This window comes from Danio rerio, chromosome 15, assembly GCF_052040795.2.
Source record: "Danio rerio strain M-AB ecotype USA chromosome 15, GRCz13ab, whole genome shotgun sequence".
In the NCBI taxonomy this organism is placed as follows: domain Eukaryota; kingdom Metazoa; phylum Chordata; class Actinopteri; order Cypriniformes; family Danionidae; genus Danio; species Danio rerio.
In genome coordinates this window covers 38,009,447-38,036,126 of record NC_141035.1, presented here as the reverse complement: position 1 = coordinate 38,036,126, position 26,680 = coordinate 38,009,447, and the positions used below count along the sequence as shown (strand labels likewise).

General features: G+C 35.5%; 2 protein-coding genes across 8 annotated transcripts in view; one reads left to right on the top strand and one right to left on the bottom strand.

Annotated features, from left to right (window-relative positions):
• Positions 1–26,670, top strand: part of agfg1a (ArfGAP with FG repeats 1a) — a 56,090-nt gene extending 29,420 nt beyond the window's left edge. Inside the window, exons 3-15 of one of the 7 annotated variants that reach the window (XM_087282471.1) lie at positions 915–1,030; positions 6,149–6,311; positions 8,469–8,628; positions 10,745–10,864; positions 12,718–12,789; positions 15,783–15,986; positions 19,321–19,480; positions 19,560–19,639; positions 20,993–21,103; positions 21,616–21,663; positions 24,003–24,152; positions 24,362–24,447; positions 25,887–26,670. In XM_087282471.1, the coding sequence (XP_087138597.1) occupies positions 915–1,030; positions 6,149–6,311; positions 8,469–8,628; positions 10,745–10,864; positions 12,718–12,789; positions 15,783–15,986; positions 19,321–19,480; positions 19,560–19,639; positions 20,993–21,103; positions 21,616–21,663; positions 24,003–24,152; positions 24,362–24,447; positions 25,887–25,946 (1,530 nt within the window). In that variant the 3' untranslated portion in view covers positions 25,947–26,670. 7 annotated transcript variants of the gene reach the window in all.
• LOC141377888 (uncharacterized) overlaps positions 1–26,680 on the bottom strand; it is a 111,390-nt gene that overhangs the window by 10,326 nt on the left and 74,384 nt on the right. The gene's annotated exons all lie outside the window — the stretch shown is intronic.

The following is a 26,680-nucleotide window of genomic DNA, read 5'->3' as shown; positions in this document are numbered from 1 at the left end:
GTGCTACCTACTGCGCCACTGCGTCACCTATTTTATTTATTTTTATTTATTTTATAATTTTTTTTATTTGTAATTGTAGACTAAAGTGATCAATAGTTATGTTTTGTTCTCTTCTATGTAAGGGTTATAGGGTTTGGGAATGGATATATTTAAATATTAATAAAAAAAATAATCAAACAAAACAAAACAAAAAAATTATTAAATTATAATAAATCCAGAGAAATAAAATATATTTGACTGTCTAGTATCTAGTATGAAAAGTCATACCGTTTAAGAATATATTAAATATAGACTACTGTGTTCTATTTAGTCAGTATGCCATACAGAATCATGTATGTAGCAGCTGAATCAGTACACACAAAGTCTTTTATACATTGTGGCTTGAGGGTCATCGAGCTCTTCTCTGAGTGTCAAGTGATAATGTGTGTCTACTCTTTGCTGTTTCTATGCATAATGATTGAGCCACTACCACTGTTACCCCTATCTTAAGGGTGTGGATGTGTTTAAGTAAATGTGTGTCTGCATTGATTATATCTAAAAGAAGGCAGTGTCTTGTGTCTTCAGTGCTGTGAGAGGCTTCACACATACACACTTAATGTCCGGTTTGTTAAGCCACATAAGCTTCACATATCTGCTATGTTATCATGTGTGTTTGACTCTCCAATAATAGTTTATTTCTCAAATATCATTGAGAAATCATGTTTTGCATTGTTTTGCATTGTTTTGTTTGTCTTTTCATGAGGCAGTGAGTTACTGAAGGATCTAGCTGTTTGTTTTCTCTTTAATTGCCCTTGAGGAAAAGAAATCTCCTTAATAACCTTCAGATATGTTTGAATCTGTTGCACATATTTGTGGTGTTGCTCTTTGGATGTCTGATTATCTTATTTTTTCTCTGCGTTTCAATGCATATGCAGGTATGTAAACAGATATGGCTCGGCCTCTATGACGACCGGAACTTGGCCATCCCAGACTTCAGAGAGCCTCAGAAAGTCAAAGAGTTTCTTCAGGACAAATACGAAAAGAAGAGATGGTAAGAGCTAAGGCTGACATTTTTATTTAGATGTTCGCTGTTTAATTGAGGAATCACGTCTGTAGCAGTGTACACAAAAATGAGTCCGTACAAGCCTCATATTTGAAAGACCTGTAGGAATATATAATAATAGTATTTATTAGTGTACTTATACTCAGGGCTTAAAATTAACACCTGCTAAATGCAGGTAGATTTCAGCTGTGGCGGGTTAGACAGCCACTCCCACTAGCCACTCTGGCTGGTTGAAAATAATTTTTAAATTGTAGTTTTCTTAAAGGGTCCCATTCTGCTACAAACACTATTAGAACACATATATGTTCACTAAAAAGTAAAAATTGGTTGTTTTTGTTATTTTGAGCAAACTGTTCTTTTGTTTGAAACTAATTTTTGAAGCTGCGTCACGCCGATTAGATACTTATGCGTATTCCAGCATGGAGACTGGATGTCTGTACTTGCGAGTGCATTGTGACGTCTCAGAGTGTGCAGCATTAATTCATGACAAAGACTTTGCTCAAACCAATCAGCGCGTTCTATTGTGTATGCGGTGCAACTTTATTAATATGCATGATAGCTTCGAGGACTGTTTTTACCCGTTACAGTGTTCAGACAGCAGAAAGACACCACGTTGTGTTGCCAAAACAAGTGGAAGAATAAGAATTTGGAGACACTGGTCATCAGTGTTGCGTTTATTAATGTGCTGCAATGAAGGTTTTGTTTTCATTTGCCCGCTATGAGAGCGCTGCTGGACTCACGTGTGGATTACAATGCACACGACACGCCACAGAAATATGTTAGTAAAGAAAAATTTTTACCCGAGAGCTTTTCGCATTTGTAAATGATGAAATCTGGATTTGCTGCTCGTCTCCTTTTAAAAAGAGGTGGCTCCAGTTGCTGTTGGTTGTCCTGTCTCTTCAGATTTGGTAAGTGTGTGTGATCAGTGGCCTTTGTTTGTTCATTCAAATGGTTCAAAGTTAGTTCGTATCGTCAGCAGTATTCTTTCAGTTTTTAAAGACAGACCTTAATCAAAATGATTTAGTTACTAAGTTTACAGAACGTTAATATCACTGCAATATTATAGTACAATATGTTGGACTCAAAGATCTGCTGTAATTGCTGCTCTCCGAATGTAAACATGTTAACACCTTAATGAAACCATTACCGTCGTGTAGGATTTTCGGCGCATTTTGTGACATGATAGTCCAGGGCTCGAAATTAACCTTTTTGCTTGGTAGCACCGGTGCTCCTAACTTTAAAAATTTAGGCGCATCAGCCAAAATTTAGTCGCACCCACCAATTATGAGCACCGTTACTACAAGTTTTATACAAACAGATTTATTGTATTTGAAATCAACACTAATCAAACTAACAAGCAAAAAAATAATAATATAAATATGCGTGCGTGAGGAAAATGTCTCAACGAAATCCCGTGATTACAAGAAAATAGATTTTTATAACATAACTGAGTGACCAAAGCATACACGCGCTCACCGGCCCTGCACGCACTGCTTGAATGAATCTGTTAACGGTATAACGTTAACTGTGCTGTTCTCACAAGTGCTGTCTGATATTGCACTGATGCTTTTGACACATATTGTACCTTATTATATGCATACGTCATGTTAATAGCCATACCGGTCTTTTCATGAGTAAGTTAGCGATATTAATTTACTAATTACTTAGTGTAAGCCCATTTGCGATGGTGTACGTGATGTTAAATTTGACATATAGCTGTCCCTTGCACGGCGGACAGCATTTGGCAATTATATGAAGGATTAAACAGAAGCTCTCGTGCTAGATGTGGCAAACAGTTACCTGAAAACTCCAACCCACAGACTTTTTATAGCGGACTTGAAGCCAACAGAAGTCTTCTACTCTTGGAAAAGTGTAGATGGTGGATTAACATTCAGCACATGGTCACAAGTAAGATGTGTCATTATTTGTAACTAGATGGTTTCTAAAACTAAATCTGTCCGCTTTATCTTCAATCTCATCTTTAGCGCTTTAGTTTTCCGCGGTAGTAGCTCTCTGTCATCCGAAGCCAGAAGGCGCTGACTGAGTGATTGACAGCTGATATTAACCAATCATTCGCGTTCAGTGCTAGAGCAGTGGGCCAATAAGAAGAGCGCGAAGGCGGGGCAAGCATTACGGACTTGGATTTGTTTACTGCAGCAAGATGACATGACAACTGTTTAAAACCATTCCTGAGCGCTGCGTTTCCTGTTCCAAGTGCAAACAAAGAGCTTAGAGATGCATTCTGCGTGAATGTCTCCCGAATCCGCGCATGTGGTGAACATTTTGCAGTAAAAACTGGTCGCACACAACAATTTTAAGCACTCGCAGAAATGCTCCCAAAAATATTAATATGGTATAATATGGTCGCATAGATAAAATTTCGGGCGCATATGCGACCAAAATGGTCGCAATTTCGAGCCCTGTAGTCTATACACACATGGTACCGCTGTGCGGTATTAAACATTCCATTAAAACTACACTCTCCAGCTGTTCATCCTCGCATCTAATATCTAATTTGTCACGGGGAGCATGCATGGAATGTTCCTGAATAAATGTGAAAGTGCCAAACTGCAGTTAAAGTCGACAAATTAAGAATTTGTCAAATAATTTGATTACTGATGTCCATGTAAACACAGTCACTGTCTTTTTCCCCTGCGTCTGTGTGTTTGTTTTGCCTCTGTGTAAATCAGCGTGTGCCCAAATGGAAACTCCCATTTTTATGCAAAATCTTCCCTCTTTCCCTCCCTCGACACTCCCACGTAAACCGAGCTGGACACTGACTTTTTCCAAACTAGAGGTGTAAAAACACCCTGCTGAGGGTTTCATGACCCTTTAAGGATGGTTTAATATGTGTGCAAATGTGATCTTAGAATTGAAAAGCAGCACAACTGAGAAAAAAAATAATTGTGTCCGCACGAGCAAAAGAAGGCAGATAAATACTGAATGAGAGGATAATCACACGCGCACACATGTTTCTGTTTAAAAAGCGTGCATGCTCCTGTTTTCTTGCGCGAAGCAACCGTGCCTGGAAATGCAACTGGTGCGATCAGTTCTCTTTAAAATAGACTGGACAAAAAGCGACGATTGCACACCCACAATCCTGCAGATGCTTTCACTTTAAACATTCTTTGAACAGATTGTTAATGTACCTAACATTAACCATGTGCACATGATCATCCTTTCATTATCACATGCTTTCATTTGCTTACAGTTATATGGTTCAATTATCATTGCTGTTACAAAAACATTGCTTTATTAGGAGGTTAACTCATTTATGTGTAGTTAACTGGTGATAGGAGACCTATTTTTTAAATGTCAATTGTTTAGGGTTCATACGGTCATGGAAAACCTGGAAAAGTCATGGAATTTTGACGTGGCATTTTCCAGCCCTGAAAAAGTTTTGGATTTGTTTAACAAATATCTGTATACTTGAATTAGGGCTGTGCGATATTGGAAAAATTGGACATTTTGAGGTTTTGTATTTCTGTGATATATATTGCAAAGTGATTTCACAATTTCACCAAATGATTTAACAGCTTTATTTGGATTATTTTGGGTATTTTTGTAGGGGAGTGAATCTCGAATAATATATAACAAATAAATTACAAGCATAGATCAAATATAATGAAGATAAATGATAGTTTTCAGGTATTCACTATTCAGGTACAGATATTAAATAGTCAACACTCTATAGTCTTCTTTGTAAATTATTTAATCTTTATTAAATTTACTAAAAATGACTTGTGGCCGGTTGTTATAAAATTCACACAAAATGTTCGCACAGTCACAGGCCTTAAAGAGACAGTTCACTCAAAGTTAAAAATTTTCTCATTATTTTCTTACACTTCACCTGTTTCAATGCTATAGGAGTTATTAAATAAACAAGTGAAAGGTGTAATGAAAATGGCAAGAATTTTTTTTTTCTCTTTAAAAATGCATGCAGATGATAAACCTTTACACCATTATGATTAAACTGTATACAAAACTATTATCCCAACATTGCATATCCTGCGATGCGACATCTTGATATCGATGCTGAAACGATATATTGTGCAGCCCTAACTTGAATATAGGTTAGTTGTCGTCTTATTTTCTGTTCTTGACCAAAAAACTTGCTCTCACATTGCGTGTTCTATTATTTGCTTTAATAAATTTGAACGTCATTGTTTTTCTTATTATTTACCATGTATATTTAGACATTACATGAAATATTATGTCATGAAAATGTACTTGAAAGTTCTAGAAAAGCCTTGGAAAAGCCATAGAATTTTAGTAGTAAAAATGTATATAAACACTTATTGTTTTGTTTTTTTCCGTAAAGAATGGTTTCATGTAATAAAAAGTGCATGTATACAGCTATATAGCTAATTTTGACACATTATTTAAAGTGTGTGGCTTAGAAATATTTATTTACTTTATTTATTTGTTTATTTATTTATTTATTTATTTATTTATTTTTGTTGTGGTCAGAGATGAATTTGGTAAGTCTTTTATTTTGAGCCCTGAAAAGTCATAAAAACTTATAGCAATGCGACACTGAAACCACAGCCCATTTGTTCATGCACATAGAGCAAGCTCATAAACAAATCAAGAAATTTAAGCATGTCTAAGTTAAATTTTTGCATGTAAAATAGATTTTCCCAACAACAAAATTGTGGCTAGTGAAAATGGCGAGTGGCTAGTATAGTTAGAAGTCTACTAGCCACCGTGGCTGGTGATCAAAATGTTAATGTCAAGCCCTGGTTATACTAATAGACTATATACCCAATAGTCGTCTTTATCACAAAGTAAACTGCACATATTCTCATATTACGTGACTACATGCCAAAAAATAAATGTCCATAAAATAATGAGGTATTTTATTATGTGAAAATAACATATTTATACAAAACGAAAAAGAACATATTGTCATCTTTTGCATTTTATTGTATATGATCATATGAATTAATTATTTCCTAGTCCTTCCTGAAACTACCAGTTTTTATTGTACACCTTGAAGAATGGATTTGCATAGGCAAATGTGTACAGTCTGTATCAAAAACCAACAGATTGCTGTGCATGTGTGTTCTGCTTATTTAAATGTGATCTGTCAATGTTTCCTCTCAGGTATGTTCCTCCAGAGCAGGCAAAGACTGTGGCATCGGTTCATGCGTCGATCTCTGGTTCGTCTGCTAGCAGCACCAGCAGCACTCCAGAGGTCCGACCTCTTAAAACTTTACTGGGGGAGTCAGTGCCCAGTTTACACCTCAACAAAAACACACCTAGCCAGGTAACAACTGATATACACATTATAATTCAATTTTTAAAAAAAGTGTAAGTTAGTGGATTAATCAACCGTTGTTTTTGGGTTTATTTTTTCCCAGAAGAAGAGAATAAAACATTTTAGGAAATAAATGTTTTGAGATCAATTTATCATTAAGTAATTAATCTTACAAATTAAGAAAATGTTACTTAAATATTTAACTTGAAACTATGTAAAAAGATAGTAAAAAGAAAAACATTTACTCGTTAATAAGATATAATACTGATACAATACAGCATGGTTTTAATTAAGTATAACGTTTTTCTGAAATTATTTGGGTGTAAACATAACTGGAATGTTAAAATTATACTTTAATAAGGCGTTATGAGAGTTTAAAATTGTCAGTATGAACATTTATGATGTTACAAAAGGCTTGTTTTGAGTAAAGGCTGTTTCTTGTATTCACAAACAATTCAGCTTGAAACTAAAAGCATTACAAAAGGATGCCCTGATCGATCGGTCAGAGATCGGTATCGGCCAATAATCACATTTAATGATTTAATCTGTACCCTCTGATCTGGCCGATCTCATGAACCAACCACAAGTGTTGGTTTGCGAGTTTACAAGCAAAGGAAGACGCACATGCGCACCCAGTTACATATAAAGCAGCTACAACACATGAGGAGGTAAATAATGAGTGAGCAATTGCTGCGCTCTTTTCACAACAGCTAAAATGTATACAGATGTGGTGCGACCTCTGTTTACAATGTCTCATCCATACCTGTCAACATTTGTCGGAGCAGAGCAGGGCGGGAGGGGGTTATTAGGGGTGAGGTCTCTAAATATCACTGTTGAGAACCTGGATAGGAAAGTAACTGTTTAGTTGTGTTAGTAACTGTATAATGCACCGGGTTTTGGGCGGCTGTTGAGATCGGATACTGTACCAAAGATGGCGAACGGGGGGTGTTGCAGACTGTACTAAAAAAGGGGGGGGGGTGAAATTACGTTTTCCTGGAGAAATAACAAAATGGGAGGGTTGCGGGAGATTGGTCTGAAATACGGGAGACTGTTGGCAGGTATGGTCTCATCCAACCTCATGACCCAGAAGCTCCGCAAGTCTCGCGTATTCATAGCAACTCCATGATGCCCATAAATTAGATAAAACATCCTGGAAATCATGGCGACGAAAGTGCAGGAAAGGCACAGCGATTTTCTAAGCATTACATTTGTTAGGGTTAGTGAATGGAGCAGTAAAGATATGTCAAGTGCACATTTCCCTTTCTCATCCAGCAATTGTTTTAGACCTTTTTACATATAATAACTGAAAGTTTTGTGTTTTTGACAATATTGCAAGTTCGCTAAACCCTATCTGGAAACAAAAAGAATTTAAAATATGTTTTTTTTACTTGAATATTTAATAATATAACTTGTTGTAATATTCTTATTGCTGTAAACAGTAATTTATAGGCCTATTTCCTTTTACTAAATAAATAATATATTTATAGGTGTGCATTTTAACTTCTTAAGCATTAAAAAAGCACTCTTTTTTTATCATTAAGGCATGTTGAATTCTTTCATGGTTTGCAGTGTTTTCTGATTGTTAGTAATTTTTTTTATCTGTTTTATTTATTGTTTTCTGTAAAGCTGCTTCTGACAAAGACAAGTCCACACTAAATAGTTATAAAAGGTGTATTTAAGGGATTATATGCAACATCCTTCATTTATTCACTTAGGTAAGGTGAGATCTCCACTTAAGTATCATACTTTTAGGGAAAATGCGCTTTTTGCAGTGGCAAAGTTATGTAAAGCTTGAAGCATCAGAATCGGTACTCTGTATCAGCCGATCACCATGACAAGGCATCAGTACTTGGTATCGGCTGAAAAAATCTTGATCAAATCATCCCTAGCATTATGGTTTCCACAAAAATACTAAGCAGCATAGCTTAATAAGCATAATCTTTGCCATGAATAGGAATAAATTGCATTTTTACTTTTATTAATTACTTTACATTGTTATAATATTTTGAACTGTTGATACTAAATTAAATTTTTATTAAACAAATGGAGCCTTGGTGAGCACAAAAATGTAAAAACAACGAACAAACAAAAAAACCTGCATACTCAGTTTTTCTACATTTTAGTACACATTTCTATTGTTAATTTTGTGCTTTATTTTCACCCCAGTCTCCAGTTGTGTCCCGCGCTCAGCTGGCCCATCAGCAGTATCAGGACAGGAAGTTTGATCTGCTCAGTGATCTGGGTGGTGACATTTTTGCGCCTCCACACTCACAGTCCACAGGCAACGCAAACTTTGCCAACTTTGCACATTTCAACAGTCATTCGGGTAAGAAACATACTTGCCTACACTAACAAACCAACCAAAAATTAAGATTATGTTAACTTTAGGTTTCAGGACCGCTCTTAAGGTGATGAGGTTGTGTGTCCTATCATGCTGCACCAGACTTACTGACATACAGTAATCTCACACAAAAAAATGTAGCATTTAAACTAATACTTAATGGTGCTCCTTTATAATAAGGGTCTTACATTTGATCGATAATGCAAGAAAAGCGGTAAACAGACACAATTAAAAGCTTTTATGACCTTAATACCACACAGCATGGGAAACATTTCAGTCTAAAGTCATCTGATTTGTCAAGCTGTACAGGGTTTCTGTGAGGAGTGTGTGTGTCACGTTCATTAAAGTCTTTGTAAAGTGACATTAAAATATGTGTTCTGAGTTTGTCAAGCACCAGAAAAAATGTGTTATTGACCCACAGCCAAATTTGAATGGCTAAAAAAACCTGCCAAGTAGCTAAAATAAATTAAGCTTCGAGGTGAGCATAGCACATAAAAAAGAAAATCTGTAAATTAGCAATTTTCCACAGTTTGTGATTCATGAATTTAGTTTTTCCCTTATTTATTTATGCTTTTGAATTGCATTGTTGGACCTTGATCTTTCTTTCAAAATCGTTTAACCTTGAGAAGTTGGAAAAAGTAACTTTTATTAACATTTTTATTAGTTTAAAGTAATATATATTGTCTGGGTTGGTGTTGACTATTAAGCTACAAAAACCTTGTAATTAACTGACTGTATATTTTCTCTTTTTTTAAAGACTTTTTTCTCTATATATTATTTCTTATACATTATATTATTTCAAATGACTAAAATGTCAATAAAAGTGTCTTTGTTAAACTGTAGAGTTGAGCTTTCATCATCAAAAGTCGACAGAGCAGAAATCAACATCCCATGATGCAATTCACAACCATAAGCAAACAGAAACTGTTAATTAACAGATATTGTTTACAGTGTAGTATTATAGTATTGGAGGCGGGGGCCATGCTCTCAGGCCCGCCCCAAACAATCCGGACCACAGAATTGGTGAAAAATTCTTCCACTTGGAGAAAAAAAGAAGAAAGCTTTTGGGTCCACAGTAGGCATGGGCCGGTATAAGATTCTGATGGTATGATGACCTTAGATAAAAAAATCATGGCTTCACGATATTACGGTATTGTGCTCACTGCTCTAAAATAAGTTCTTTTTAAATGTCTGGGTTAAAAAAAAAAGAATTCCCATTTGAACACAATATATTTTATTTTGAAAAACATTTAAAATATTTTGGAGTAGTAAACATGTCAGGCTAAATAATTCAAATGAATCAAAGACATCACTGCTGTCTTCATTTGTTTCAAAAACACTGATTTCTTTACAATTTAAATCGACATCTTTGGATGTATTTTTTTTCCTGCTGGAGAAACTGTTGTTTAAAAAACAAAATAAAAAATATTACACATACTTTAGGAACGGTATACCTTGAAAACGGTTATCGTCCCATGCCTAGTTTACAGCTGTGACAATGTGGACTTCTGAAAAGTTTGTGACGTTTGTACATAATACACTCAAGAGTTTTGCCTGAGGCACGCACGCACACTAGCCTGTTAATGTAGAGACAATGACTTGACATTTTTGCGACTTTAAACTTAAAGTAAAAATGAGATATAAATGGTTAAAATAAAAAGTCCAGATATAAATAAGTCCAGACCTTCTGCTTTAACTTAAATTTCTAGCTGTGTGAGACTATTATTACCAAGCCTGCCTTCTCTGTTCTTTACTGCTGGAGTTGATGCAGGTGCATTCTGGTTAGAGGTGCACCCCCCCTCTGTTTTGTCTTCATTTAGATTATGTGTGTTGTGTTTTTGAATATTAGTTTAGTTCAGCATTGTAATCACTTTTTATCATCATGTCTTTACACACAACCAGCGTGTAAGTTATGGTTCTTTTTTTAGACGATTAGCTAAATAAAAATCATTTATTTTTTAAACTGAAATGTGAGATTATCAGGACATTTCTGACGAAAAAACTTAAACGCTGGATGTTCATCCTGTAGTTTTCATCCCTCATTTCATTTTCTGTTGTGTTTTGTTTGTTTTGTCTGTTTGTTTTTGGTGGTACCCAACAGCGCAGAGCGTGAATGCTAGCGCAGACTTTGCGAATTTTGATACGTTCAAAAGTTCTGCTGCTCCAACCACAGCAGCATTTCCATCAGCTCCACAGGCTCCATTTCAGCCCCCACAACCAGGTAGACCACACACACACACACACACACACACACACACACACACACACACAGCTAAACAAATGACCACACATTTACCTTGAACCTCTCATCGAGAAATGGCTCTTGGTTGAAGTTGTATTTCTTCGAAGTCTGTCGTTCTTTTTGTGTGTATTTTCAGTGCTGATTGTTTACATTCTTGCCTCTAAACTATTTCATCTTTTTATCAGTGTGTTGTAATTTTACGTTTTAATCCTTCTTTTAAAAAAAACAAGTCTTGCTAACACATCTGTTTGATTTTATTATTCAGTCATTTCATTTCTTCACTGATAGCTTGGCTTTTCCTTTCTTTTTTTTTATTTCTTTTTTTGATTGTGTCATTTATTTCTTCATTTTTACAGGGTCCCCACGCTTCTTGAAAGTACTTAAAAGTACTTGACATTTTTCTTCCACTGTAAAGACACTTGAGTTTCTTTTTGTACATGATATAACTGGAAACTTCTACCAGAAACGTACATTTTTACTTACAAAAATTGTGATGGGGCATGATCTTTAAGCTTTTTCTACTCAAAAACATTAGACAAAACCCAGCATGAAATCAGACAATACATTAGTAGAACGCATCCATGATCACTAAGTGCATCCCAAATCGCATATTTATGCCCTTTTCTACGCCATTTTGTTGTATAGATCGTGTAAATAGTGCGTTTACAGTGAAAACTCTAAAATAATAAGTGCACTTTAAATATCTGTATGATGCACTTATTCAACCGGTAAAGTGAAGTGTGTAATGATGGACACTTCAAACACTAACCAGTCGCAGTTTTGCTCTCGTAGCAGGAGGGGCGGAGCTATCGAACGCTCATGTTGGATTACTTTATTTATTTTGGATTGTGAAAGCTAAATTCTCCTATGAGAGTGATTATAGCGCCTCCCTATGGTAAGTGCGGTTACACTTATAGCAGGTATTTTGGTAGTCTGGTCAATTATTTTACTAATATGGCAAGCGTCAAACGGCATCAGGGAAACTTCAGGGAATTTCCTCTCAGTAAAAAAAACATTAGTGTTCCATTTGAGACTACACTACATGTACAGGTACTATGCTGTTGAGTAAGTGCGTAAGTACATAGTGTATAGTGTGCCATTTGGGATTCAGCTACTATCAGCTTCTTCTCCATCCAATGATGTCACTTCCTCTGAGTCATAGCCTTAAGGGTGTATTGCAAGCGTTTTATGTTAAATTTAATGCAAGTGTGGCAGGACTGACAGAAACATTGGGACAATTGTAAAATAGTGATTATTTGCAGAATTTATTCATAATTTCATGTTTTTAATCAACTGATGTGAGTGATAACAACTTAAACTTGCTATTTCTGAAGTTTGTTTTTACTAAATAACTTTCAGTTTTAACTAAATAACTTTTAGCTTAGCAAAAACTATTAAAGCTGTTGGTTAATTTGGGCTGAGGACAAGGAGCTGAGGAATTTGTACATTTGTAAAGTGTTTTTAATAAAGAAAAAAAATCTAAAAACCAAATGAAAGACATATTCCTTTATAGAATAACTCACAGAAGTTACCCATCGGTCCATTTTACAAATCTTTTAAGATAAAATACTTTTTATTCACTGTATTTGTTTTTATTTCAAGGACAGATAATGTACGTTTTTGGTAGAATGTCCTAACTCTTAAATGAAATGCCTTCATATGTCTCAGTAGTAGTTTTTTCTAATGAAATCAGTGCAACCTTGGTGAGCAAAAGATAACAAATTGATAACAAACATAGTGAATGTCTAATTTAATTTCTTTTACCTTTCTTTTTCCCTGCGTTTCTTAACTTTCCTGCGCTGTCATTCCCTCATTTCCTGTGTGTGCGTCAGTGTACAACAGTCTCCCATTTAGTCGCAGTGTGGGTGAGTTTACCTCATTGCTGCCTCCACTGGCCATGCACAGTAAGTCTCAGCTTTTGTGCATGTGTATGTGTCTTCTGTGCACACGCTACCCCTACTATTTATTTGCTGGTGTTTTTTTTTTTTTTTTTTCTTGTAACACATCCATGATGTATTGTAACATCTGATTTCCCTTAAATAGCTCCTCAGGAATTCTCCTGGGATCCTCTCTGATTTGAAGGACAAGCTTAGTCAGTGTTCCCACTAAGCTGTACATTTCTGATGTTGCTTGGGAATAAAGCGAATCAGGAAAATGTGAATAAATTGACCATTTTGGATCATGTTCAGTTGTACTGTGAACATAACATGTAATTCCTGTCCTATATAAAAAAAATTATATAATAACGGCACAGTATGTAAGATATTTGTATTAAAATCAAAAAACAGTGCTATATATTTTGCTGACTTGTGTATTTATACTGTACATTCTAAATGTTAAAAGCTAATGAAATAAGCTATTTTAACGAGCGACTCAGACCGTGTCTTTTGTGGCCATGCTAATGATGTCACACTCTCGATTTCGATTATAGAAAACAGAGAAGCATCAATGACACTAATATGTTTAGCACAGAGCAGTGTTATAACCTAACCTTATTTAGTCTGATAAAAAAAAGACGTGCTGCTGCTTATCCACATGATAACAAAAACAGTGGTCTGTGGAATAATAAAAGCTCAGCTGCTTTAGTGCTGCATTGCACTCATCTCTCATTGGCAATTGCTTCAGCAATCCTTTCACTTCAGCAGCTTTCAACCATACTACCATGAAAATAATCCTTGAATACTCTATGCTCAGGGGTTCTCAACTGGTTTAGCCATAGGACCCACATTTTTACATGGTCACCAGGCCGCGACCCAAATTTTTAGGAACTATAATACAATTTTAGCAAGTATAATTAATTTGTATTTATTTGTTAACATACACAAGTAGTTACAGATAAAACGTAAGAAAATCACCAAGACTTACAAATGAACAATATTTTTTTGCTGTCATTTAACAAAATGTTTCAAATTATAGAAATATTACAAAGTAAAAACGACAAATACTGTAAACTGGTTAGGGTAAGGAAAGGTTCAGTTACCATGAACTAAACCGAACTGTTAATAAAACATACTGTCTGGTTTGTAAATCTTGTTTTAATTTAGAAGGTTTCATGCTCTCTTGTGAGAGCACCTCACTACATATGACACACTGAAGCTTTAAGTCTTTTTTTGTCGTCAAAATATGTAAATCCATACTTGACATATTCTGGGTCGCACTTGCACCTCGACATATTTGTTGCTATAATTAAATGAAATTTTACTTGTCAAACAGCAGGGCTGTCATGGATGCATTTCAAAATAAAAGTCCAGTGTTAAATTAAACATTTGTTGTTGTTTTTTGACCACACACTTTTTTTTGACCCACTGAAAATGTTCCGACGACCCACTTTTGGGTCGCGACCCACCAGTTGAGAAACACTGCTCTAGCTCATCCATGAACAGGATTTCTGCAGTCCCGAAGGATGTAATAAAGACAACAACTCCCATGATTCCACACTCAGTCACTGCGTCATCAAATTACTGCTGCATCTCAATTCGCATACTTATACTGTGCTCTAAAAGTATGTACTTTTTTTGTAAAGGAAAGTATAGACCTTTTTCTTGGAACGCAAAATTACCCATTATGCTTTGCGTGTATGCGCAAGGAGAATGCGAAGAACTTCCGGTCGGCAGCTAATGCGTGTAAACAGTCACATTTGGACAGCTTTGAAACGATAGTTTTAATCTATTTTACCTGCTTTTATCCTCTTTGAACTAATACTGTTGTCCATCAGCACCATCTCCTGGACTGATCATTTAAAGAAATGCGATCTAATAGGATGGAAAACAACTGCTGTGAGGCGTTTTCTCCTCGTTGTCAGACAGCATCTTCTGCCGTTTAAATGAAGCCTTGTCATCGCTAAAGTCAACATTTTCTCTTTATTTCAAATATATAACCAGCCCAAACAAATGTAATTCACCAAAATGTTTGACACACATACGTAGCCTGTACTGTGCCACTGATACACTGAACCGTGGTAAAAACAACACACGAAATAAAACACAAACGGCTCGCGATTAGAATGAACAGCAAATCAGCCAGCAGAGTATCAATAACAGACTTTTATTGGTCATTTTTGTAAATTGCACGACTTTCATACCTGTTAAGTTTCATACCAGTACTCTGGTTTGCTCTCTCTCTCTCTCTCTCTCTCTCTCTCTCTCTCTCTCTCTCTCTCTCTCTCTCTCTCTCTCTCTCTCTCTCTCTCTCTCTCTCTCTCTCTCTCTCTCTCTCTCTGTGTGTGTGTGTGTGTGTGTGTGTGTGTGTGTGTGTGTGTGTGTGTGTGTGTGTGTGTGTGTGTGTGTGTGTGTGTGTGTGTGTGTGTGTGTGTGTGTGTGTGTGTGTGTGTGTGTGTGTTAAAGAGCCGCTGAGCTAACAGCTGACACGCTGTCAGCACAAACACACTATTTCTGACGGCAGACACGTGAACTAGGAGAAAGTTTTTCTCGTATTTCTCACGCGCTTGAACCACATCGACAGATTATAACGGCTTTAACAGGCACATTACTAAGTTGTGTGTCACAAAAACACTCTGTTATCTATTAAAAACGTTATTGAAACCCATTTTCGGAGCACAAATTACCAGTTGTAAACGCTGTAAACGGAAGTTTTTAGCATTCTACCGGAAGACACTGGTTGCTATGGCGCCCTCCATGCAGCAGCTATGAAAAAGGTCTATATATATATATATATATATATATATATATATATATATATATATATATATATATATATATAATTTTGCACCAAAACTGCTGTTTTTAAAAACATATAATTAAAGAGATTATTAAGAACAAAGAATGAAAATAATCAAGGTATTTCAACAAACATGACAACAAAAATTAAAGTAATGTTATTTTATATTATTTTCTCCTTTGTTTTCATATATTTAGTATGCTTTTTCTCTTTTCCACAGGTAGTTCATCAGGACTATCTAATGCAAACTTTGCGAATTTCGATAACTTCCACAAATCGTGCAGTGCTGATTTCCCCTCATTCAGCTCCAGCCAGAGTAACTCAGTGGGAGATGTGCATAAAGCGGATGCAGTGAGTGTCCCTGCAGACCGATACGCGGCTCTCGCAGACCTCGACAACATTTTCAGTTCCAAACCTGAGCAAGGTACATTTGCAGCTCATCCTGTCTATGGGTGATATGAATGGTGGTTGAAGGTTGAATCATTTTTCAGTGAAATGTTGTGTGCAGCAACAAAGCACAAGAATGCAAAACATATTTGTGGTGCTTGTAATCAGAGAATGCATGATTCTGCATTAGTTAGTGAATTATACTAGGGGTTTTTGTTCTTTTTTTTGTTGTTGTTTGTTAACTAGAGAAATAATACAAGTCTAAAGTTTAAAATAGTTACTATTTTTATGTTTTTTAAAGAAGTTTCTTATGCTTAAAGAACTGTTGAATTACTGAATTTGTTTAATCTAAAACAGAGTTGTCAAACTAAGTTTCTGGAGGGATATATATATATCTGGATATTCTGGACATATATATATATATATATATTAGGCTTGGGCGGTGTCCAAATTTTGAGACCGCCAAACCGCCTCCATATTTTACCCCGGTATCCGGTATTACCGGCGTAATAAAAAAAATTATGACGTAAGGCTCAGACAGCGTCACCAAACTGTTGGCTTGAGCCTAAACCATTCAGAAACTGAATACATTCTATGCGACCTTAGGCAGAGAGAGAGAGAGAGAGAGAGAGAGAGAGAGAGAGAGACTTTCTCTGTCTTACACAAACACACACACATCTCTCCCGCGATTTATTCAGAAATTTACTCCCACACCGTAAGAAATCTGGCCGGCTCCCGCGGGAATGCAGAGAGCTGTAATCGGGCCATAAAAATTATACCCGATAGGTCCCGAGTCCGACACGTACATTTTGATTGACAGCTTTATAAAGTCCGAGCCCTTACAGCTCTAATGCATTTTTTCAAGAATGAGTAATTTATATGTTTTAACAGCATTTATTCGTAACAAACGTAGACTATATCCCACTTGAAAGTTGGAACAAAGAAATAAAATAAGTCCTCTGAAACATCGTAACATCTCAGCACTCTGTAGGTCTACATGCACTTAGCCTTTAAATTGGCCAACACACCAATGAAAAGAAATCTTGCTTAACAAATCAAATAAACTCTAAATGATGACGGGTATTTTGGCAGTAACTAAATTGAAGCTGAATGATAAAAGAATAATGCCACCATTAGTCTGTATACTCTGTCTACATTATGATTATATGGTTTAATTAATATTTATTTATAATTTAAAACCCTTTACTCACCAAGATTAGACTACGTGTGTTTGTGGAGGAACATTATTAAATCCACTGGCTTTAGCGCAGTCTTGCGCTCATGTGCGTCCAGCAGCACTGAACACCGTTTCACTGCTACTGCTACAGGCCGAGATGCAGAGTTCTGATCTGGCTGATTTTGCAAGTTTTAGGTAGGATTGTTTATTCATCTTATACCAGTCAGGAACATCCATTTAATTTTCCATGACCGTAGTTTAAGGGTAGCGAGTGGCCTCGTCATTTTACCTGTCAGCTTGCGGTTTAGGGCTCTACCGTAATACGCAGTGTATGAGCGACCGCTAAATACCTGCGGCTGGAATGCGCTCTTTCTGACTGGCTTGACCGCCGTCAAAATTCTCTTTTTTTACTACTTCGTCATAATTTGCTTCACCTTTGCAGGGATGGATTTTAATGCAGGGATTTGGATTTTTTCGGGTCTCGCCGGGTTCGGGCAAAGATCTTCAGCTCTAATGCAGACCTCTCGTTCATATTAACCACGTCTCCCTTCTGTTCAGTCTAAACTGCCAAACTGCAGGACACTTTGAAGCGCGACTCGTCACGTCACGTCTCCCTGTCCCTCTCTCCCTCTCCCTCTCACCCTCTCCCCCTCCCTCTTCCTCTATCTCTCTCCTCCACACTGTCCCGTGATGACAACCACACACACGTTTTTTAGGCATTAAATAAAGGATATTTAATACTTTATGACGGTATAACGGTATTGAAACTGACACCGTTGCTATTTTTAGATCCCGCGGTATACCATAATACCGTAATATCGCCCAAGCCTAATATATATATATATATATATATATATATATATATATATATATATTCATTCAAAATGAATTGTAACTTATATTCATTCATTTTCTTTCGGCTTAGTCCATTTATTTATCAGTGGTCGCCACCGTGGAATGAACCGCCAACTTATCCAGCATATGTTTTACACAGCAGATGCCCTTCCAACTGCAACTTAGCACTGGGAAACACATACACTCTCATTCAGACACATACACTATACCGCATACTTTTGGACTGTGGGGGAAACCGGAGCACCCGGAGGAAACTCACGTGAACATAAGGGAGAACATGCAAACTCCACACAGAAATGCCAACTGACCCAACGACCTTCTTGCTGTGTGACGACAGTGCTAACCACTGAGCCACTGTCGCCCCTTGCAACTTATATTAATAGAAAGAATAAAGCTGTATCTCAAATGATTAAAAACTTCTTACTGACAAATAGGTTTACCTAGTGTTTTGACTAATTCTAATGTAAAAAAGGCTAATGTGAATCTATGTTACTTAATTTCTGATGCTTAAAAACTTATATTTGACCCATACATAATAAATAATGGTGGTGGCACGATAGTTCAATGGTTAGCACTGTTGCCTCACAGCAAGAAGGTTGCTGGTTCGAGTTCTGGCTGGGTCAGTTGGTATTTCTGAATGGAATTTGTATGTTCGCCCTGTGTTTGGCATGGGTTTTTTCCGTGTGCTCCGGTTTCTCCCACAGACATGCGCTATAATTGAATTGGATGAATTAAAAAGGCTGTAGGGTATGAGTGTGTGAGTGTATGGGTGTTTTTCAGTTCTTGGCTGTGAGTGGAAGGGCATCCTCTGAATAAAACGTATGCCGGAATAGTTGGCGGTTCATTCCGCTGTGGTGACCACTGACAAATAAGACCCTAAGCCGAAGAAAAATTAATGGTAATAAATAATTCACATCATTATGTTATTTTAAAGTGCTGTCCAATAATTTGCTAACATAAATGTCAAAGTGCTGAGGTGCGTATTCATTTACATTTACATTTAGTCATTTAGCAGATGCTTTTGTCCAAAGAGTCTTACAATTGAGGAGGCATTCAGCGATTCAACACAGAGCCAATACACACAAGAAGTGCCAATCATACAAAGGAACTGTTAGTGCTCAGAGAATTAAATGGTAGTGTTTTGTTTTTTTTTGTTTTGTTTATTTGAGAAGGGCGTGAAGAGTGTTTCCACAGGTGGTTTTGTCAAGCCCACTTACCCATGTTTAGCTCACTTTAAAAATGCATAGTGATTTTTATTTATTTTTTATTTTTTTGTATTTATTCATTTTTTCACAAATAATAGCTGAAAATAAGTCCTGTTCTGTCTGTCTGTCCACAGGTCCAAGTTCAGCTCCTCCGTCAGCAGGTGTGGGTCCTCCACCTCCACAGGCCGCTCTGTTGGGTGGTGATCGCTACGCTGCTTTCGCTGAACTGGACAATGTCTTCGGGCCCTCAGTGCCAAATGTGAGCGGCTACCAAGCGGCCACTACAGCACAAGGGTGAGAATGTAAAGTCAAGATTTTCTGTTTTTCTCTCAACACCTTTTACTATGTCACGTTAAACTCTTGTTGGTTTCAGGGCTGTTTATGGAACCTCTTCAGCTGTTCCTACTGCTCAAGCACAACAGGGTTTACCCAACATCCCTCAGGGTTTTGCAGGTAAACCTCTGTCTTTTTTTTTTTTTTTTTGTAGATATACATTTAGTTGCTTTTAACAAGAATAACACTATAACAGACACACAAATGCATTTATATACATACCATCGCCAAGAAAAGAAACTGCATACAAATTTAATTTTGTGATATTTTTCAAATGATGTTTAACAGGGCAAGGACATTTTTCACAGAATTTCCTTTTTTTTCTGCTGGAAAAAGTCGGCTAGAAAAAAAAGCAGCTTTAATTTAAAAAATATATTGTAAGGTTTATATTATTAGCCTCCTTAAGTAAGACAACTAAGAAATAAATGTTCAATATTTATAAAATGGTTCAAGAGGAATTGTGATGCAAATTATTCTACTATTTTATTTATAGTACAACATTAAAAAAAGGCTTGGTTATTTTAACCCAATTCTTTGTGTAATAGATTGCCAATGAGTGTGCAATTGCCAATGAGTGTTAAATGAGTGTTAAATTTGGTCTTTTCATTTTAATAAAAAAATAATAATAACCCAGCAGTTGGTTTGGGCCCAATCCTAATTCTATTTTTGTTCCCCTTACCCTTGGCCCTTGAAACAGAGTGTGAAGAGGAAGGGCTTCAACATTTACCCTTAAGAAATGGAATAGCACTACAACACCTGCACACGTCACCATATGTCATTGCAATCTCTTGCTTCATATGATAGAGTTATTCCAGGCAACGATATCATGTTATCATAAGGATATAATGCAGCAATAAGATTGTAACTGTACTGTGCTTTTACACAGTGGCCATATTCATTTATGTAAACACACGAAAACAACATTAACATTATAGCAGACACTGTAAAAATGTCATTCCCAGCCACTAAATTTTTCTGAGTATTCGAGTGGCAGATTGTTGTGGGACTGCTATACAGGAGCTTTTTCTTAGGGATTATAGATAGCGAAATTTAGCGTTTTTTTTATTAAGTTTTGTAGCGCGATTATTAATATATTAAAACATGTGCTTGTCTGTTGTAAAAATTCGTAATAATGACAAAAAATATTTGTGCATCTCTTTACTTCCGGTTGCAACCATGCAGTAGCTGGTGTATTCTGGGAAATATTCTTACCCCTTGGTTTCGAGTGTGGAAAAAGGGGTATCTAACCCTTCCCCTTAGCCCTACGCCTTCAAGCTGAAGGGAATTGGGTAAGGGGAAGGCCTAAGTGGTAGAATTGGGATTGGGCTTTAGTCCCCAATGTTTGGGTTAGTCCATATTTTACCCAATTTGCATTGAAAAGACCCAACATTTTAGTATGTATAACAAATAAATATACATAAACGTACACACGCGCAAACATAGAAATCTCAAATGTGTGTGTGTTTTTTTAAGGTCCTTCAACGAATCCATTCGTCGCTCCAGGGGCTCCACAGGCCCCTCCCACTAACCCGTTCCAGGCCAATGGGAGAGCAGCAGTACCTGGAATGGGTGTGGCTGCAGCAGGTATGGGCAGAGCTTACTTTTATTTTGTTTTGTCAAATCTCACCATTTAAACGAGTCTAATGATCAAACCCACCGTTTCAACACAAAAAATCTTCAGTTCACAGCAGCCATCGTCCTCGAGAACCAGCTCTTGTTTTGCGTCTCATTATTTATTTAACACACCAGAGGGCTTTGTGAAGAGTTTTAAGTGGGTCAGATAGCCCCAGTATCCATGCTAGGAGCTAACAGCTTGAGATCGCTCTCACATGCGAGATACAAAGGCGCTGCAGAGATTTGTGGGTCTCCACGTCCCTGCGGCGGATGAATGTTTGTGTGTGTTCGCACTCCAAACAGAGAAGGAAAAAAGGCAGGAAGGAAAGGCGTCTTCTGTTAATTGTGAATAAGAAGCAGATTTTTTTTCTTGTTCAGATCTCATTAATTTTATATGTAGGGCAAAAGTGAGAGTGCGCCTAAACCGGAGTGCACTGCGACTGATTGTTTTTGTTTGGTTGTGTTCTTGACATGCTGTTCAGACATGTTAGGACCCCTGCCGGGTCATTCTTACCCCGCGGCCCACTTTGGTATGTCCATCTCTGTTTTTCTCTCATTTTCTCCCTCTCTTGGGTTTGATTATCGGCTAGAAGCTTAACAGAAACTACACTGACCACAGTTCTGTGCTCATCCAACATTTTTGACCTTTTTAAAGAGATAGTTCACCCAAAAATATCATTTATTTTACTCACCCTCGAATGCTAAGATAATTTGAGGAATGTTAGAAAAATGGAAGTCTTTAATGTCTATAGTAGGAATAAAATACTAATGAAGTCAAAGGTTACAGGTTTCCAACATTCTTCAAAATATCTTCCTTTGTGTTGAGCAGAGGAAAGAAACTCTTACACATTTGGATTAAATGAAGGGAGAGTAACAGTTTTGGATGAACAGTGCACTTAAACAAGGGTCTGCTTGTGTTGTCTTCATCTGAGGTGATTGAACCCCAGATAAAGTGTTGTGTTTTTTATCCTTTGTGATATGATATTTCATGTTTGTGTTAGTGGCAAATGCATGTGTACAGTGGTCGTGGCCTCTGCAAGCAAATGACAAAATGCTAATTTGACTTCACAAAATGCCATTTTGTTTTGATGTATTGTCATATAATAAGGCTTTCGTTTAAAGGTTTGGGTTCGCTATTATTATAATTTTTTGTGTTTAATATTTTTTTACACAAATTGATTAAATTGATGTTATGGCATTAGAACTTACATTAGTTTTCCCATTTACTATTATTTTAAAGCTGATTTTTTTGCATAAAAAAACAAGTAACCAGAATATACTCAAACAAATCATAAATTCTGGATCCAGAAAAAATAAGAATTATCAAGTGGTCTAATTATAATTTTTTTTTTTGTTTATTTTATACATAAATGATGACTAGACTCATTATTGATAACAACATCAACAGTGCTAGAAAATGTTGGTTATTATTGTTATTTCTCTTTTTGTATTGTCTTCTCTTTCTGCTAAAAACATTTTGACATTTCATCATCTGCTCTACAGATTTAGTTCCTCTGATTTCTGCACTCAGGATAAAAATAGTCATTTAAAGTCAGCATGTTCCTTTTTACTAGCACTATTGTGTTTGATTCTACAGGTCATGTCATTTGAGTTTTTCTACATTTTAATTTAAAATAGTAACTTTCTTTGCTGGTCCAAAAAACTGAATTTTAGAGTTTAACGTTTGATTCCTGAAAATAAAAGTCAAATATTTAAGCAATAGTCCACCCAAAAATGAACAATTTAGCCATTCAGTCAAATACGGGTGTTTTTCACCATAGCCTGTTATATATTGAATAAATGGAAAATCTCCATGAGAATTTTTAATAATTTTTTTATGAATGAGCAGAATAAGCACAGCATTGGAACAATCATCATTTGCAGGTGAATAATCCATTAAAGAGCTTATTAAATTATATATATTAAGTGTCCTGTCATGTGGTTGGAGTCCTGTATTTTCTTAGAATATGCTTTTAATGTAAGTCATTGTTCAAGGACTTCAATACAGTACCTTTGAATCCAATTGGGACTTAACTTCTGTAAACTCCTCCCTTCCATGAGCCAACTCTTCTCTAATTGGTCAAGTCTGTCTTGATTGGTTCCACTGTGTCTATTTTCTGTCACCCACTTCTCATTATGCCAAAGTCTTACTTTGATTGTGTTGATGTAGACCAGTAGCAGGTAAAAGACTATAAAAATATGCATTAAGCTGACTCAGAGCTGACTATTTTTTATAAAACTTTATTTGTCTTTATTTATTTTGCACATATTTTGATTAAATTAGCAAACTGTTTATATTAAAGGACAGCTACATTACAAACTGCAAAATATATGTTATATATATATATATATGTATATATATATTCTACTATTGTATTCTACTATATATATATATGTGCATATATAGCCCCCTTGTATATTTCTTTCCCTAATTTCTATTTAGGGAGAGAAGATTTGTATAACACATTTCTAAACATAATAGTTTTAATAACTAATTTCTAACAACTGATTTATTTTATCTTTACCATGATGACAGTAAATAATATTTGACTAGATATTTTTCAAAACACTTTAATACAGCTCAAAGTGAAATTTAAAGGCTTAACTATGTTAATTTAGTTAATTAGGCAAATCATTGTATGACGATGGTTTATTCTGTAGACAATCAGAAAAAAAATATTGCTTAAGGGGCTAATAATATTGACCATAAAATGGTGTTTAAAAAATTAAAAACTGCTTTTATTCTAGCCGAAATAAAACAAATAAGACTTTCTCCAGAAGAAAAAATATTATAGGAAATACTGTGAAAAAATGTTAGCTGTATGTCAGGTTGAGAGATGTTTAATGCTCAGCTCTTTGTTTCCTCCAGCCTCTTTCGGTCCTCCGTCAATGAGTATGCCCACTGGCTTTGGAAACACTGCCGCCTACAACCTTCCCACCAGCTACAGCGGAAACTTCCAGCAGGCCTTTCCTGGACAGCCGTTCAACCAGCCGCATGCTTATCCTCAACAACCCAACGGTACACTTGATCAGCTCCTTTAACATCAATATATTGATGGTTTACCAGTCATTACATGATCAGAGCAGTGTATTTGGTAAAACGGTTTGGTCACACTTTATTTTGATGGTCCGTTTGTTGAATTTAAGCTACATTGCATCTACATGCCAACTAATTCTTATTGATACCATTATTTTCTATTTAAATGTTCCTCTCTCTTTGTTGTTTAGGAGGTTTTGCTGCTTTTGGTCAGGGTAAAGTCACTCCATTTGGACAGAACATGGTGGGACAAGCAGTAACCAATAATCCCTTCCTGGTGCGTTATCTCCACATTTTGCATGATTGCATTGATTTAAAAAAAAAAAGTTACATATCTTATGTGTAAAAATATTTTCGAAATGTGTGTTTACAACATTTTATTTAGTAAATGAATTTCATATGTTTATTAGATACTCCTTTTTTATTTATATATTTTTTGTTTTAACAAATTAATTGATAATTATAAACAGTAATAATTTGGTATAATTATTTTAAGCCTACATTTGATATATTATTCAAATACAAATGATATTGCCAGTCATTATTTATTTTTTCACAATGTTAGTTGTGAAGTTTATATTTTATTATGAAGATAAATCTGTTATTAATGAATATATTAGAATAAAATGTATAATTTATTAACTGCTATTTTTATATTTTTCAAATGTTCAGTGCTCAGCATATATGAGTTACGCCCCCACAAATCTCTCATTTAAAATATTATTCTCTAGAGGAAGCTTTACAATATTATACTTGTGCATATACATTAGTCAGTACTGAACCCAAACCTAGACCTAATCTAACAAAACAACCTACAATAATAGTCCAAAATTATTTTTGCAATATTTTGCATGAATTTAAATGTATTATCTTTCCACACAACAAAGCTGTTCTGTGACTAAAATATCATTTTAATAAATATATCGGTCTAATAAATCTGTTTTGTTTAAATGCACCAAAATATAGTACCCATGTTCACTGAGAAATGGATAAAAATATAGATTTTTTTTAATGGGGTGTACTCGTATATGCTGAGCACTGTGTACGCTTTCTCTTGTTTTTTTATTTAAATGCTGATTTCTTATCATATTTTACCAAAATAATATTTTGAAGATAAATGTGAACATATAATTCATACTAATTCTAATTTTTGTAGCTTGTAGACTTTATGAAAAAATGATATATACATATAATAAAATATTTAACAAAGAATTTAAGTTTAAATTGCATTAAATTTACAGAAGTAACTATGAATAGTTCAAATTAATAATTATCAGTTATAAGATTATACAGATTTGGCCTCAATATATGTAATTTATTTTGCAAAAATTCTGACAACATGAGGTTTGCAATAAAATTGAATTGATAAAATAAAGTAAGTTATTAAATGCAATTTATAATAATAATAACAATAATAATAATAATTTGATCTCTTTTTTTAAGTTTAAAAATATTTCTGGTCATTTTATTCCTTAAAACACATTAAAACAATTATAATTAAGTATTTTGTTACTTTCACATTTTCTAAAATCATATATAATTTTCTTAAAGTGTGAAAATGGATTTCATTCATTTATTTTACAAATTAATTCCAAATGTAATTCCTTCTAATTGTAGATCTCCACATAGTGTTATCTGCCATGGCATGTTATATCTGTAGGAGTTTTCTTGTCTCATCATCACATTTATATCTTCCATCTTTTTGTTCTCCTCCAGGCGGGGGCGCCAGCAGCACAGTTTCCTGCAGGAGGTTCCACCACAAACCCCTTCTTATAGCGCACGTTTAGCCTGCGGTGGCCGACCTGCAACTCGACCGCACATCTTGCACTGTTTTGTTTCCCAAGTAGCTTTAAAAAAACAAGACTTTCCTAACGGATTTTTATTGAATTTTAAAAACAGAAGACTGAAAAAGACACCAGTGGAATAAATACACAATTTCTGATTACAGACACAGAAAACAAAACATGTTGCAGAGAAAAGGAGCTCTTTTTTTCTTCTTCTTCTTCTTTTAACTTTTTAGCTCCTTTTGTCATTCCTGTGAACTGGCCTGGGCTGGAAAGCATCTGCACCATGCTGCGGATTTAATAAGTTATTGCAAACCTCCCGAATCATGTTAATGCTGCAATTCTGTATATAATTCTTTCATAGAAATTGCTCAATTTTAGGTCTTTGTGCATATCAGTATTTGTATCTCTAACACAGAAAACACATGCTGCATATACGGCGTCGACGTCCGCCATGCTGTGAATAACATTACGCAAGAATGTGGAATCTTTTTGGACATTTTTAGTGTCGCCTTTTTGTGCTTTTGGAGTTTTTGAAAATGATGCAAAAAAAAATGTTTTCTCCGTTATGAGGAGTTTTGAAGACTCTTTTTGGATGTCAACTCATGAGACTTTGACTCAAGACCACTTATGTTACAGAAATCTAAGTTAATGTGTATATATATATAAATAAATATATATACTATATATATTAAAAAGAATTTTATCTAAAAAAGGATGCTTTCC